The 14,656-nt window shown below is 44.0% G+C and overlaps 1 protein-coding gene and 1 pseudogene across 1 annotated transcript in view; one reads left to right on the forward strand and one right to left on the reverse strand.

Annotated features, from left to right (window-relative positions):
• Nucleotides 1-6,590, forward strand: part of LOC136157556 (zinc finger protein 678-like) — a 466,372-nt pseudogene extending 459,782 nt beyond the window's left edge.
• LOC136157568 (zinc finger protein 135-like) overlaps nt 1-7,903 on the reverse strand; it is a 466,540-nt gene extending 458,637 nt beyond the window's left edge. The window contains exons 1-2 of the mRNA XM_065919413.1: nt 7,279-7,903; nt 6,532-7,029 (exon numbers count right to left, since the gene is read on the reverse strand). Of these exons, the coding sequence (XP_065775485.1) occupies nt 6,536-7,029; nt 7,279-7,903 (1,119 nt within the window). The 3' untranslated portion in view covers nt 6,532-6,535. The remainder of the gene's footprint in view (nt 1-6,531; nt 7,030-7,278) is intronic.
• Between the last annotated feature and the right edge of the window lie 6,753 nt (nt 7,904-14,656).

A 14,656-nucleotide genomic window follows, 5' to 3' on the forward strand; every position in this document is an offset into this window, starting at 1 on the left:
AGTGGTGGGAATCACCTGGGGGTCTTGGTTTCCTGCCAGGCTTTACTTGCAGAATTCTTCCCAAAGATCTCCCCTGTCCTTAGTTTTTTTCACCCCCCTCTGCAGCCTGGGGACACAGCTTTTCACAAAATGATTTGCTTTGTGACCACCTCTCTGCAGGCGTGACACCTCCAACTTCAGAGACCAGGAGCCTGGAGACATTTCCATCCCCGCTTTCTTGAAAAAGAAACCTGGGGCAGCAGGAGGCCTGGCGTGCTGCAGTCCAGGGCGACTGAGCCACTGAACTGAACTCAACTGAGCAGGACACGCTAGGTTCACAGTGCGTATGGGCGGAGCCAAATGCCTCTGAAAACGGTGCCCTAAATTCTCTCTGATGACCAACCAAGGAGGTAATGATGGGTGTTATCATAAGTTACATCACACATGAATTAACACCTGAGAATGTTGTTGCTCTACTTCCTGTGTGTTTTTCGAGGTTTTATGAATCAACTGCAACAGTTCGTTGTCTGCTCCATTCAGAGAGTTCTATTTTCCCACATCTTTAAAGTACAATGAGCAAGGAAAAATTAAAGATAGAGGTATATTCATCTTTCTCATATTATGTATTCTAAAAAATATTCAATCTGCATTCACCAGTACCAACTTTGTAGAAGATTTAGTTTCACAGCAGAATTGAGAATAAAGTATAGACATTTCCCATATACCTCTTGTTCCCACATGGGGAAAATCACCCTACTTAGCTTTCCCCACCAGAGTGAGCATTTGTTAGTGAAGAAGGAATCCATAGGGCCTGGACTCCATCTCAAGCCTGTCTGTGCTGATCATGCTCGGCCACCGCTCCAGTGGTCTCTGAACTCTCTGCTTAGTGCCTGTGGGAACGACAATGGAAGGATAAGACACCCTCCAGACAGGGGAACCTTGAAGATCATATCCAGGTTACTCATCACCTAAGAGAAAACAGACACTAATCACCCTTGCCTCTGAACACTATCTATCAGAATGTAGACACAGGCTTATCGGTTATTAACTGGTTGGAATGTAACCGCGGGCTTATGGATTTTTAACTGTTCGAACACACAACACGTGAATGACGGGGTTATAGTGATTGTATTTACCTTTCCTTTGTAAGCATCAAGAGGTTGGGGTGGTGGGTTTGGACACGTTCACATGGGGTATAAAAGATTTTCACAAATGCTCGTCAGGGCCTTGGCTAAGAGGAGACTCTGCCTTGGGCCAGCTGGTGTAATAAACTGAACTCCACTATCTGCATTGTCCTTCTGAGTGAGTTTGTTTCCGGGAAAGCATGGCTATAACATTACCACTGATGAATCTACATGGGCAGTAAATAGATAAAGTCTCTAGTTTACCCCCAGTGTTCCTCTTTTAGGAATGTGCAGTCCATACCTCTAGATAAATGTTTAATAACATGTGTCCATCATGACAGTTTAACACAAATTATTTCATGTTCCAGAAAGTTCTCTAGACTTAGGTGTTCATAGTCCCTCCTTTGAAATCCATGGTAATCATGCCCTTTTTAATCTCTTCTATATTTCTTACTAGATTCCCAGGTGACTGAGTGGTAAGGAATCTGCCTGCCGATGCAGGACATCCAAGTGATGTGGGTTCAATCCTTGGATCAGGAAGATCCCCTGGAGGAAGAGATGGCAACCCACTCCAGTATCCTTTCCTGGGAAATCTTTGGACAGAGGTGAGCCTGGCAGGCTACAGCCCCTGGGATCACAAATACTCAGACACAACTGAGCACACATATGAACATTTACCGACACCAAAAGTCATATTGTAGAAATCCTACTTTTTGTAGCATTCTCAAATGGTCTTCTTTCACTTAGTAATGAAGGAGGAAACAGACAGAGCTGGCCTCCGTCTTTGGCCAGGCTGTGAGCATTAGCCTACATGCATGGTCACCCTCCCAGTGGACTCTGAACTTTGCGCTCCAGTGACTGTAGAAATGGCATACCAATGGAAAATCAGATCCCACCCCGCCCCCCATAAAAGTGCCTCAAGTCTTGTACTTAGACTCTGTTGCCTAAAAGAATATGCTAATTATCTCTGTAACAGAACAAAGTGGTAAATTCCATTCTGTTTATCTGGATATGACCGCAGGCCTGTTGATAAATATCCACTGTTTATTTAGTCCTGTGACACATGAATCATGGGTTAACTTTGATTGTATCTCTCTTTTACTTTGTCCAAACTCGTTTCAAGGAATTTGGGGAGGTGGGTTTGAGCAAGTTCACTAGGGTATATAAAGTTTTCACAAAAACTGTTCAGGGTCCTTGGCTAAGAGGAGACTCTGCCTTGGCCCCGCCGGTGTAATAAACTGCACTCCACTATCTGCATTATCCTTCTGAATCAGTTTGTTTCCCAGAACACATGGCTAGAACAGTAAAATGCATGGAATGATTGTCAATGTATTTTATGCCTTGAAAGCTTAGCATGCAAAAGTTTAAGAACTACCTCTGCGCCTATATTCCTGCTTAGTAAATAAGTTCATCAATACCATATTTTAAATTCCATACATATCTGTTAAGACAATATTTGCACAAATATAGAGATCAGACGTGGACACAGCAGAACAGGGGGACCAATTGAAAGACCATTGACATATATACACCACCATGGGTAAAACTTTGGAGAACACTCTTGAGAGTCCGATGGACTAAAAGGAGATCCAACCAGTCCATCCTAAAGGATATCAATCCTGATATGCATTGGAAGGACTGATGTTGAAGCTGAAAATTCAATACTTTGGCCATCTGATGTGAAGAACTGACTGATTTGAAGAGACCCTGACACTGGGAAAGACTGAAAGGGGGAGGAAAAGGGGACAACAGAGGATGAGGTGGTTGGATGGCATCACTGACTCAATGGACGTGAGTTTGAGCAAGCTCCAGGAGTTGGTGATGGACAGGAGACATGGCGAGCAGCACTCCATGGGGTCAGTCAGACACGAGTGAGCAACTGAACTGATGGTGAAAATAGGAAGCTGGTGGGAAGCTGCTGTTTACCACAGGAGCTCAGCTTGGTGCTCTGTGCTGAGGAGAGGGGTGAAAGTGAGACCACGGGAGGGAGGGCCAAGAGGGAGAAGATTTATGTATACTCACGGCTGATTGATGACGTCATACAACACAGACTAGCAGAACATTGTAAAGCAATTATGTTCCAATAAATAAATATATACATATATGTCTCAAAAGGAAAAAAGCTAAACAGACTGGTCACCGGTGGTGGAGAACCCGTCTGACCCTGCGGGGACAAGGGCCGCACCCCTGGCCCAGGAATCCTCCACGTGCTGTGGGGAGATTGAGCCTGTGCCCACAGCTGCTGAGGCCGGGCGGGCAGCTTGCTCTTTCCATGGGCAGGAGGCAAAGAAAGATGCTCACCAGCGCTGAACAATAAGGAATGCAGAGCAAAGCTACAGGGATGTATCACCGCATGCCAGTCAGAACAATGAGCAAAAAGCCCACTAATAATATCATAAACGCTGAAGGGGCTTGGAGATCAGGGAACTTCCTACATGGCTGGAGGGAATGTAAACTGATGCAGTCATGAAGGAGGACCGTGTGGAAGTTCTTAAAAAACATAACCTCCTGGCATTGAAGGAAATGAATTCCATGAAAAGTAGACAAAACAGATTAATCGACAAATTGACAAGTTTTATAGTTTGTAGTAAATCATCTGCAATTCTGAAATGACCAGTTTCATCTAGCATTTCTAAATTCTTTAAGTTAAATGTGTAAAAATACATACACTCACATATTCCTTCTTGGTTTTCTAACATGTATGCCTTCAGATATTTATATCTTGTAATCAACGTGTTATATAAATCATATTATGTATATATCTTCAGATATTTATATATTGCATTCAAAGTATGACAAAGCCAAAAGAAAACAGTTCCTTTAACCTTACAAGACACATGTGCTAAGAATGATAGAGGGAAAGATTTCATAAATCTTGGTTCAGAATTTTCCCATCATGGCTGTTGATTATTCTTTTTGTGACTTTGTTAAACTTACATTTGCTTAAATGAGCCCCTGAAAAGTTTTAGCTAAAAGAACAAAGGACAATTGCAGCACGTGAGTTTATGACTCTAGGTCCTCAGAGAACTCACAGCAAGTCTTGAGGTCCCCTGAGGAAGGTCAAGCCTAGAACCAGGCAGAGAAAATTCCAGTACTTGGGGCTCGGACCTGACCCTGGGTGAAGTGCTGTGGGCCCCACAGATGTGGATGGGTCCATTCAAACAAAGACGAGCATGATTTTGGTGAGCTCAGAGGGTAACACTGAAGGGGGGCCTGTGCAGTAGACCCTGGGGTTCAGCAAGACTGCTGGTCCCAAGGAAGGGGTCATCTAGTGCAGGTGCTCACAGGACTGGCTGGTGTGAGTTCAAGGACCTGCAGGCTGCCTGCTCCCCAGACAGACGCTGAGGCAGCAACAGCATGGAGCAGTTCAGGGGAGCCCTCAACAGTACTCTATATGATCCTTCTTATTAGAACCACCACGATGTCCATGTAGATAAAAATCAGAGAGGAGATACAACGTAGAAATGGTGGGAAATATATGAAGTTATGAGAGGTTTAATGGCAGTAACGAACTAATTTCTACAGATGCCATCCCCTGTGCTTCAAATAGTCTATCATGACGTTACCTTTCCTGCAACCTTAAATAGTTGGGAGAGGTTAATGCTGGTGGTGCGTTAACCCTTCATTCATTCCACATCAATTCTAACACTGAAAAACCATTCACTTTTATTAATTAAGGTACATTAATTTTACACAGATGGAATAAAACCTTTTACAATTCTTGTTTGTTCCTTGATCAAAATACACATTACAAGCTTCTAAAAACTTTCCTGTTTCTCTGATGAAATTATCTGAGAATGTGATTTATATGGTTTACAAAATGGAGGCTAATTTAGTAAACATGGATGGACATTCATTATATTAATATGACTTTTCCAGAAAGAGTTTTCTATACTTACATCAGATAGAAGAGAAGGTGTCCTTACTTCAAGCTTGCCAGATAATAAGCATGATTTCACTATGTTGCTGTTATAAAAATACCTTCGATTTTCATGAACTATCCTTCTTTTATGCTTAAAGAGCAAGTGACATAATTATTGAAAACTTAGAGCAAATTTTGTCTTACTTTGAATTATTCCCTGAACACTTACATCATGGTGACCACAGAGGTGTTTGACATCAGTGACAAATACCTCCATTCAGAGGTTCAGTGTGTATATAACACGACTGTGTTCTAAATCTTATACAGTGGAGAATAAATGTAAATGATTCTCACTTAATACAGAAGGGGTTCTCTTACCACTGGGCAACAACCATCAAAAACATAAGTTCGTATATACAGTAGAAACAAATCACAGCATGTAGTAATTTGAGAGTTGAATTACATTCGTTTTGGTTCCTTAAAAATCTCAAATAACGTTAACATAAGCAAAGATACATTAATAATAATTATACCTCTGCAAATATCCACCCCTTCATCTTGTGATCCATACTAACATATCAATTTTGTATGTGTTTTACTTATGGAATACTTGCTACAGTGTTTCTTCTTAGAGTAATTCAACAAAAGGGGTACTAATGACATGCTTTCTAGTATGAATTCTCTGGTATTAAGTTACTTTTGATGTTTGATTAAACAGTACTCTACATTTTTTTATTTCATTCAGGTATCTTTCCGAAGAAGACACTCGTTTTTTCAAAATTGTATATTTAGGACCAAAGTTTTTGTCACTGATTCATTTCTAGGCTTTCTCTGCAGTATGAATTCTCTGATTGTGAGTGAGGTGGTGGCTGTGAGGAAATCCTTTGCCACATTCCTTACATTTCTTTTTTTTTTTCTTTTTTATTTTTTTTGAGTTCATGTTTGTTTACTGTTGTAACATTTTGTTTTGAACATCAAACACTGCACCAAAATATGAGCCATTTATCTTCAGACAGTTATCTTTGCCATAAAGTAATGATGTTGACAATTTCTGACAACTCAAGAAATGTATTAGTGGCACTGCTGTGTCTAATAATCAAATGTCATCATAGACCGAATGTAATGATTAAACTAAAAGAGCAACATTTCCCCTTCCTCTTCTTACCTTTAAAACAAACCCAAAAAAGTAGTTTTCACCTGGAAAGAGCACTTACTTTAAACCAAAACTCAATTTTTCACCGGTTTCATTATACCCAGCATTCTCGAAAGCGGGAAAATAAGGCTTCCCAGAGTTAACTATTGATGATACTTGAAAAGATGACAAAATCCCCTGGGAGAGTCGGTTTTAACCATTCTGCAGACAACTCAAGTCTGCTCTTGGCCTGTTCCTTTGAGTCTGGCTGGTACCTCTGAGGACACATTCCATCTGCAGGGCCATGTGCAGTCAGGGGTACGAACACGTCTGGCTCCGGTGGGTGGCTATCACTCCTGTATTGTCAGCAGCTTTTTTCTCACATCATGCTAGGAAGTTTTTCCTTTTTCAAGCTGAAAACTAGCATTCCTTACATTTCTAACATTTCTCTGCAGCATGAACTCTCTGATGTCGAGAAAGACCTGAACTCTGGGAAAAGGCCTTGCCACATGCTGTACATTTATAAGGTCTCTCCCCAGTATGGATTCGGTGATGTTGAGTAAGAAGTGAATAATTGATAAAGGCTTTGCCACAGTCTGTACATTTAGAAGGTCTCTCCCTAGTGTGGATTCGCTGATGTTGAGTTAAATCTGAACTTTTCTTAAAAGCCTTGTCACATGCTGTACATTTATAGGGCCTCTCCCCAGTATGGATTCGCTGATGTTGAGTTAAAGTTGAAATCTCCTTAAAAGCCTTGCCACATGCTGTACATTTATAAGGTCTCTCCCCAGTATGGATTCGCAGATGTCGAGTAAGAACATAAGAACGGATAAAGGCTTTGCCACATTCTGTGCATTTATAAGGTCTTTCTCCAGTATGGATTCGCTGATGTTGAGTTAAATCTGAACTCTGCTTAAAAGCCTTGCCACATGCTGTACATTCATAAGGTCTCTCCCCAGTATGTATTCGCTGATGTCGAGTAAGAAAATAATAACGGATAAAGGCTTTGCCACATGCTGTACATTTATAAGGTCTCTCCCCAGTATGGATTCGTTGATGTAGAGTAAGAAGTGAATAATAGATAAAGGCTTTGTCACATTCTGGACATTTATAAGGTCTCTCCCCAGAATGGATTCGTTTATGTCGAGTAAGAAATAAATAATTGATAAAGGCTTTGCCACAGTCTGTACATTTATAAGGTCTCTCCCTAGTATGGATTCGGTGATGTTCAGTTAAAGTTGAACTCCGCTTAAAAGCCTTGCCGCATGCTGTACATTTATAAAGTCTCTCCCCAGTATGGATTCGATGATGTTGAGTTAAAGTTGAGCTCCGCTTAAAAGTCTTGCCACATGCTGTACATTTATAAGGTCTCTCCCCAGTATGGATTCGCTGATGTTCAGTTAAAGCTGAACTTTGCTTAAAAGCCTTCCCACATGACGCACATTTATAAGGTCTCTCCCCAGTATGGACTCGCTGATGTTCAGTTAAATCTGAACTCCGCTTAAAAGCCTTGCCACATGCTGTACATTTATAAGGTCTCTCCCCAGCATGCATTCCCAGATGTTCAGTTAAATATGAACTCTGATTAAAGGTTTGGCCACATGCTGTACATTTGAATTGTTTCCTTCCTGTATGAACTTTCCTATGTCTACTTCGATTGGGTGAGTTACTAAAGACTTTTCCACATGTATGACACTTGCAATGTTTCCGCTTACTCTGAATTATCTGCTGTTGAATAAGTTTTGAAGACTGGTTAACAACTTTACCATAATAATAGCAATTATAAGCCTTCTCTCCAATATCCATACTCTTATAAGTATTAATAGTAAGTTTTGAGCTTTGACAAAACATATTCCTACACTTATGATGTTTAGAATTGTCTGAAAACTGATGTCCCTGTTGTTTCACAAGATATGAGTCTTGGTCAACATTATGGCCAGTTTCATTGCATGAAGAGCTTCTCATTCCATCATGTATACTCTTGTAATTATTGGGGGTAGAGCTCCTGCTTAAGGAATTACTCATTTTGTTACACTTGGAAAGTTGTTCCACACTAATTATACCTCCATATGTATTGAACAATGATGGTTGAATAAGGTCTCTCCCATTATTATCAACATTCCAGATTTTGGAATAAGGAGAAAAGAGTTGTTGGTTGAAGAACAAGAAACCCTTGTTAAAGGATCCCTCAAATTGGTTGTATTGGGAACTTTCCCCCTCATGTTTAAGTTTCTGGTTTCCAGATATGTTTGAATGTATATTTAATAGACACCTATGCTCAGAGTATAGGTTTGAATGAGTATTTGCAGTAGAGATGAGATGACTTTCCCGATTTTCCACATTTCCTTTCAGAGAACATGTATGTTTCAAGAGATGATGTAGACCTTTGCTGACAAATATACACTTATCTACAGATGCTGATGGCTGAAACTGGTCATCTGAAATTGGTTTTTCCTTATTTGATTCACATCCTTGATTTCTTTTGGCAGTAATGTTTACTTTATGGGAAACTGAGCCAACTTGGTTGTGTCCATCATAACATGCACTGGGCTCTTTATATGCCCTCATACATTCCCAGTCTTTGGTTAAATGTAAATTTGCAAGGTGAAATCTTTCATGTATTCCTAGCTTCGCTGTTGGGAGTAAATCTTCTAATCCTGGCTTTTGGGACCTCGAACCCTGGGTGTCGTGAGAAGACACAGCTGAAAGATATCAAATAATAAGTTATTCTACTTACTACTCTTGGGGAATATAGTTTACAATTTGCATAAAATTGGCATACACTTGGCTAGATTAAGCCTAAAACCGAGATAGAAGGGTTCAAGATGGCAGAGCATTCAGAAGACGTGGAGTTCATCTCTCTCCACCAAAGCATCAAGAATACATCTTGAAGTGGAAAAATTCTCACAGAGCCCTGCAGAACATGGGCAGAGGAAATTGGACACCTCAAAGGACGAGAAAGATTCCTGCTGAGCCAGGTAGGACAAGAGAGTGATGGAGGAAAGGGAAGAGGAAAAGAAGCCGGATGGGACCCGCAAAACCATGGGGGGATCTGAAGAGAGGAGAGGTCTCCACATCCAAGGAAGCCCCTCACTGGCGGGAGCTCAGTTGTGACAGAAGGGGAGCCTCGTTCTCTGTGGGAAGAGAACACGGCAGCCAGCATGAAGGACAGAGTGAGACGTGTACGCAGGGTACTGTCCCCTGCCCTGCCCACCCAGCCTGAGAGGGTGTCCTCCGCTGCAGACAAGGGCTGGGTGCTGGAACGTGGCGTTCTGAGAGCAGACCCAGGTAGAGGACTACGTTTGCCGTGAGTAGATATCCTGAGGGGATGGGAGGGAGGGAGGAGCTCTGCACATGGGATGCTTGTGGAGGAAGCCTGAACCACCAGAGAAGCAGAGTGGCGATGTTGAGTGATGCCCGAAGAAAAGAACCTCTTTGCAGCCACTCTGCCCCTCTGCCTGTCCCTGCCTCTCCAGGCGCTAGGAATGGCTCCCACCTAGGTGGGTGATCTCATGACCCCCACAGCTGCTTCCTCCTCCCCAGCCTCCTCCCCACCAGGGTAGGCTCATGGGATCCAGGGGCACATTCAGAACACAAGCCTGTGGGTGGTCCCAACGTATAGGTGATGTTGAAACCACAGCTGAGCCCCAAGGCCCTGCCACTAAGCAAAAAGAGCTGAGATCTCTTCTTGCATCTGTACAAACCATGGTGTTCCACCCCACAACTGGCTTGGTAAACTCAGCCCCAACAGAACATCTGGATGGAAATGAGGCTCTGGCAGTCAAGACCAGTCTGGCATTAGCAACTGGAGAGTTTGTAGGCACGCACATGAGGCATTTGGGCCAGGTCACAGTCTACTTTGCCCCCATAGCACCACAGCAGTTTCAGCTCCACAATGAATGTATACCTGGGATATGACTACAGGTATACATTGTATACTACAGGTATACAGGTGGATCTCTGCTGGTGACCTGGTGAAAACATCTGAGAGACACCAGGGTCAAGTGCCAGCATACCCATGGTTCAGGTGGGGCCAAGATCAATGCCAACACAGGGTCACATGAGAGCTGGCACAGCACCTGAGAGATGACACGCAGAGCACTCTCCGAGGAGAACATCCCCAGAGGAGCAACACTCAGTGGCTTCCCTCCAAGTAGGTGTCCTCCAGTCCCTCTAGATCAGAAGCACCACAGATCAGACCAGAGCTCATTTCAGATCTGGGGCCTCTGTTCCACCAATCAGGAATCAGATCCCGCCACAGACAGTGACAGCCACAGAGGAAAGGCGAAGCGACCCTCAAGATTCGGGCAGGCTCTGGTCACAATAGTAACAATCAACCCCCTCTCAAAAGCATAAGGGCACAAGTCCCTGGACCACTTCACTCACCCCGGAGCAGACCCCAGAGCAAGAGGAACTAGGATCTGCAGCCTGCAGAACAGAGATCACAAACACAGAACATTGGACAAGATGAGATGACAAAGGAGTATGGTGCAGAGAAGTCAAGATAGAAACCTACAGGAACAACGAAGTGAGGAGAAGTTGAGCAGTATAATGAGTAATATTTGTTGTAAGTAATCACATTTGCAAACAAAACATTTTCACAAAAGCTAATGCCTATTAGTTATTTAACCCACTTACCACTCATGTTGTTATCTGAGCATATTTTAATGGAGTCTAAAATAGTAAATGATACTGACCTAGAACTAATCAGAAATAGATGGCATAAACTATAAAGTCCTGGGATGTTTCATAACAAACAAGATAGATTTTGGAAGGTAAAAGTTCTGATCAAATCAAATGAGAAGTGAGACTTGAAAAATATGGGGAGAACACAGGGAACTCTACTCAATGCTCTGTGGTGACCTAGATCGGAAGGAAATCTCCTCAAGAAGGGAAATGTGTATATGTATCACTTATTCTTTCTGTATAGAAAAACTAACATAACATTGTAAAATAGCATTATTGGAACAGAAAAATTTCCTCTTAAAGATTTCTCTATATAATCTATAAGTTTAATAGTGAAGAACAATCAGAAAAAAGCACTCTGGGACATGTTATAAACTCCCACGTCAATAATTTCTTTCAAAACTCTGTGAGTTAAATAGCTATATTAAAGCATTCTAGCACTAGTGAATTGGGACATATATACTTAACACATTTAATGTTAGTTCATATAAAAAAAGAGAAACTTTCACATAAAATTCAGAATTGCATTCTCATTTTAGTGAGGTGTCTTATGTGAAGAAGGAATTCATAGGGCCTGGACTCCATCTCAGGCCTGTCTGTGCTGATCGTGCTCGGCCACCTCTCCAGTGGACTCTGAACTCGGCTTAGTGCCTGTGGGAACGACAATGGAAGGATAAGACCCCCTCCGGACAGGGGAACCTTGAAGATCATATCCAGGTTCCTCATCACCTAAGAGAAAACAGACACTAATCACCCCTGCCTCCGGACACTATCTATCAGAATGTAAGCACAGGCTTATCAGTTCTTAACTGGTTGGTATGTAACCGCAGGCTTACTGATGATTAACTGTTTGAACACATAACACGTGAATGACGGGGTTATTGTGATTGTATTTACCCTTCCTTTGTAAGCATCAAGGGATTGGGGTGGTGGGTTTGTACACATCCACATGGGGTATAAACGATTTTCACAAATGCTGGTCGGGGTCCCTGGCTAAGAGGAGACTCTGCCTTCGGCCCGCCAGTGTAATAAACTGCACTCCACTATCTGCATTGTCCTTCTGAGTGAGTTTGTTTCCCTGAAAGCGTGGCTATAACATTTGGTGCATTGGCCGGGAAGCTCCTCACTTTGAGGAGACAGGTCTCATTTGAGGCCACCCCAAGGCTTTGTAGCTTGAATCTCCTAGAAGGTGGAAGGCGCCTTGTCCCTCTGGAAGGATTCTGCTTTTCAATGCCCGGACCTCTCACGTTAGCAGGTAGGTGGACGGCAGCAGGGGAACTGAGCGCTCAGGTGAGGAGGAACCCACCCAGCAGGGTGGAAGAGGGGGCCTGATCACCCCCCTGGGAGGGACTAGAAGGAGCGGGGACTCACAGGATCCTGGAATAGGCAGGAAGCGATTGCTTGGTACACAGGTTGACGAGCGTGCTAGGGTTAGGAAGGAAATTTGTGATGGTCATTTAGGAGGTGTGTCCACGCCGTCTCGGGGAAAATTATTACCAAGTGATCGCCAGGGGATTTTTAGGATAGAAAACTGGTCCTTGTATGCTCATATTCTGCCCTCCCCCAGGAGGTGTCCTGTCTGCTGAGAAATTCTTGACCCCCTTGGAATTGTTAGGCTAGAAGGAGGGTGATACAGAATTGAGTATGAATTGGCTTTTCCGGAGATGGCCTGGGTCATGGGATATTCAATCCATCTGTGTTTTCATTTGCACCTAATCAAGCCCACCAAGGCAGAATCGACTTTAAAAGGGAGAAAGAGTCTTGGACCATGTGATGTTCTGGTTCAGCTATGCTGACCGGCAGTTGAAGACACGCCGATCCACCTTCTCCCTCTGGGGTCTCCCAGGTAAGACTCTTCTCACCCCAATTAGGAAGGAGGCAGAATGGCAATTTAAGTGTCACCGAGTGGAAATATGAGAAGTACATAGGGTACTGAGAACTTCGTAGATAGAACGAAAAGGAAAACTACAAGAAGGTCTGAGAAGGTCAGCAAGATGGGAGGAAGTGAATCTAAGGCAACTGTATTGGAGTGACAATTTTAAAGAAGGGACTAGGAGGAGACTATGGGGTGAAGATGAAGCCTAACTGCCTCCACATACTCTGTGAGGTCGAATGGCCCCCTATGGGAGCAGGATGGCCACCAGAGAACACCGTACACATAAAAATAGTGGAAGAAATCTACACAGTAGTCACAGGAGAGCCAGGACACCTGGATCAACATCCATCATTGACTCATGGCTAGGATTAGCTTGAGACCCTCCTACTTGGACAAGGTTCTGTATCCAGAAGGGAAAGGGAAAAATATGAAGGGCACAAAAATTGACTGATGATAAAAAAGGAAATTCTACAGGATTTGGACGGGGATGACCTGACCCGTCCCCCATGCTGGATAATGACACGCCTGCCTTCCAGTGCTCCACCAGGACCGGAGGCCTCCTTAATGCCCGATCCAGGGCCAGGTGAAGTTTCTGCAACAGCTGCTGCTCCTCCGCCAGCTTTCCCGGAGTTCGTAAAGCCTCCGTTTGGGCAGGCTCCGATCCCAGTGACAGAAGCCTCTGGCCAACACTTCCAGGATCCGGCTCCAACCGAACCGCCCAAGCTATACCCGCCTCTCCCGGGGAGTACTGACAAGAGGGGGAGGGAGACATTGGAATTAAGCAGAGACCGCGCTCTGCCAGAGAACTGGAGGGAACGAAAGAGAACAGACAACAGACTTATAGTGCAAGCTTCTGCTCTGGGAAAGTCTATCTCCGGCCCTCCAGAAAACCTCATCTGCCCCAAGGATAGGACAGTCCTTCAGCCGGTCCCACGGGAGGCCCTGGGCCCGTTACAGCCAAACCAGTGTGCCCAAGGCCGAGCTTTTGGCCACTGGAAGAATGAATGCCCTAAGGCAAGGAAGGAAGAGGAAGCTCCCGCAGTTGTGGGGTTTGCTGACTTGGAAATTAACTAGGGCTGCCAGGGCTCAGAGATATCAGGTCCCTGAGAGCGCATGGTAACCGTAAAAGTGGGGGACCAAAACATTGACTTCTTGGTGGATACAGGAGCAGAACTGTCGGTAGTAACAATACATGTGGCACCACTGTTCAAAAAGACTACCGCTGTGACTGGGGTGTCGGGAGAAGAAATGATTAAATCGTTTTGCCAGCCTACAAAATGACAGATGGGGAGGGGGGGAACCAAGTGATTCATGAACTCCTCTACATTCCTGAGTGCCAGTAACCCCTGTTGGGAAAAGACTTGCTCTCCAAACTAGAAGCGCAAGTGAATTTCTCCCATGAGGAGAGACCCACCTTCTGGACGGACTCTATGACTTTTTTGCCCTCTCTCTCAATACCAACCCAAGATGAGTGGAGGTTGCATGAGCCTCTGAAGGCAGAACCAGGTTGGCCAGAAGAGCACGAGGGCGCTAACTCAATTATTCCCTGAGGTCTGGGTGGAAGACAACACCCACTCCCCCCAGGCTGGCTAAACATCACGCCCCAGTGATAATGGAACTCAAACCAGGCACCATCCCCGTTATAGAGTGCCAATACCCGCTATGGATAGAGACCTGAACCGGCATATTGCCCCACATCAATAGATTGAAACAAGCAGGCATTCTACTAGAGTGCCAGTCGGCTTGAAATACGCCAATCCTGCCAGTCAACAGGGAAGGAGGACAGGACTATAGGCCTATACACGATCTCAGGCTAGTCAACCAGGCTACTGTGACTTTACACCCCACTGTTCCAAACCCCTATATCTTACTTAGCCTCCTCCCACCGAGGACTAAAGTTTACACTTGCCTAGATCTCAAGGATGCCTTCTTCTGTGTACATCGCGCCCCAGCGTCACAGCCCATCTTTGCCTTTGAATGGGAAGATCGGGAGCACC

The sequence above is a fragment of the Muntiacus reevesi genome, chromosome 2 (assembly GCF_963930625.1).
Source record: "Muntiacus reevesi chromosome 2, mMunRee1.1, whole genome shotgun sequence".
Lineage (NCBI taxonomy): Eukaryota > Metazoa > Chordata > Mammalia > Artiodactyla > Cervidae > Muntiacus > Muntiacus reevesi.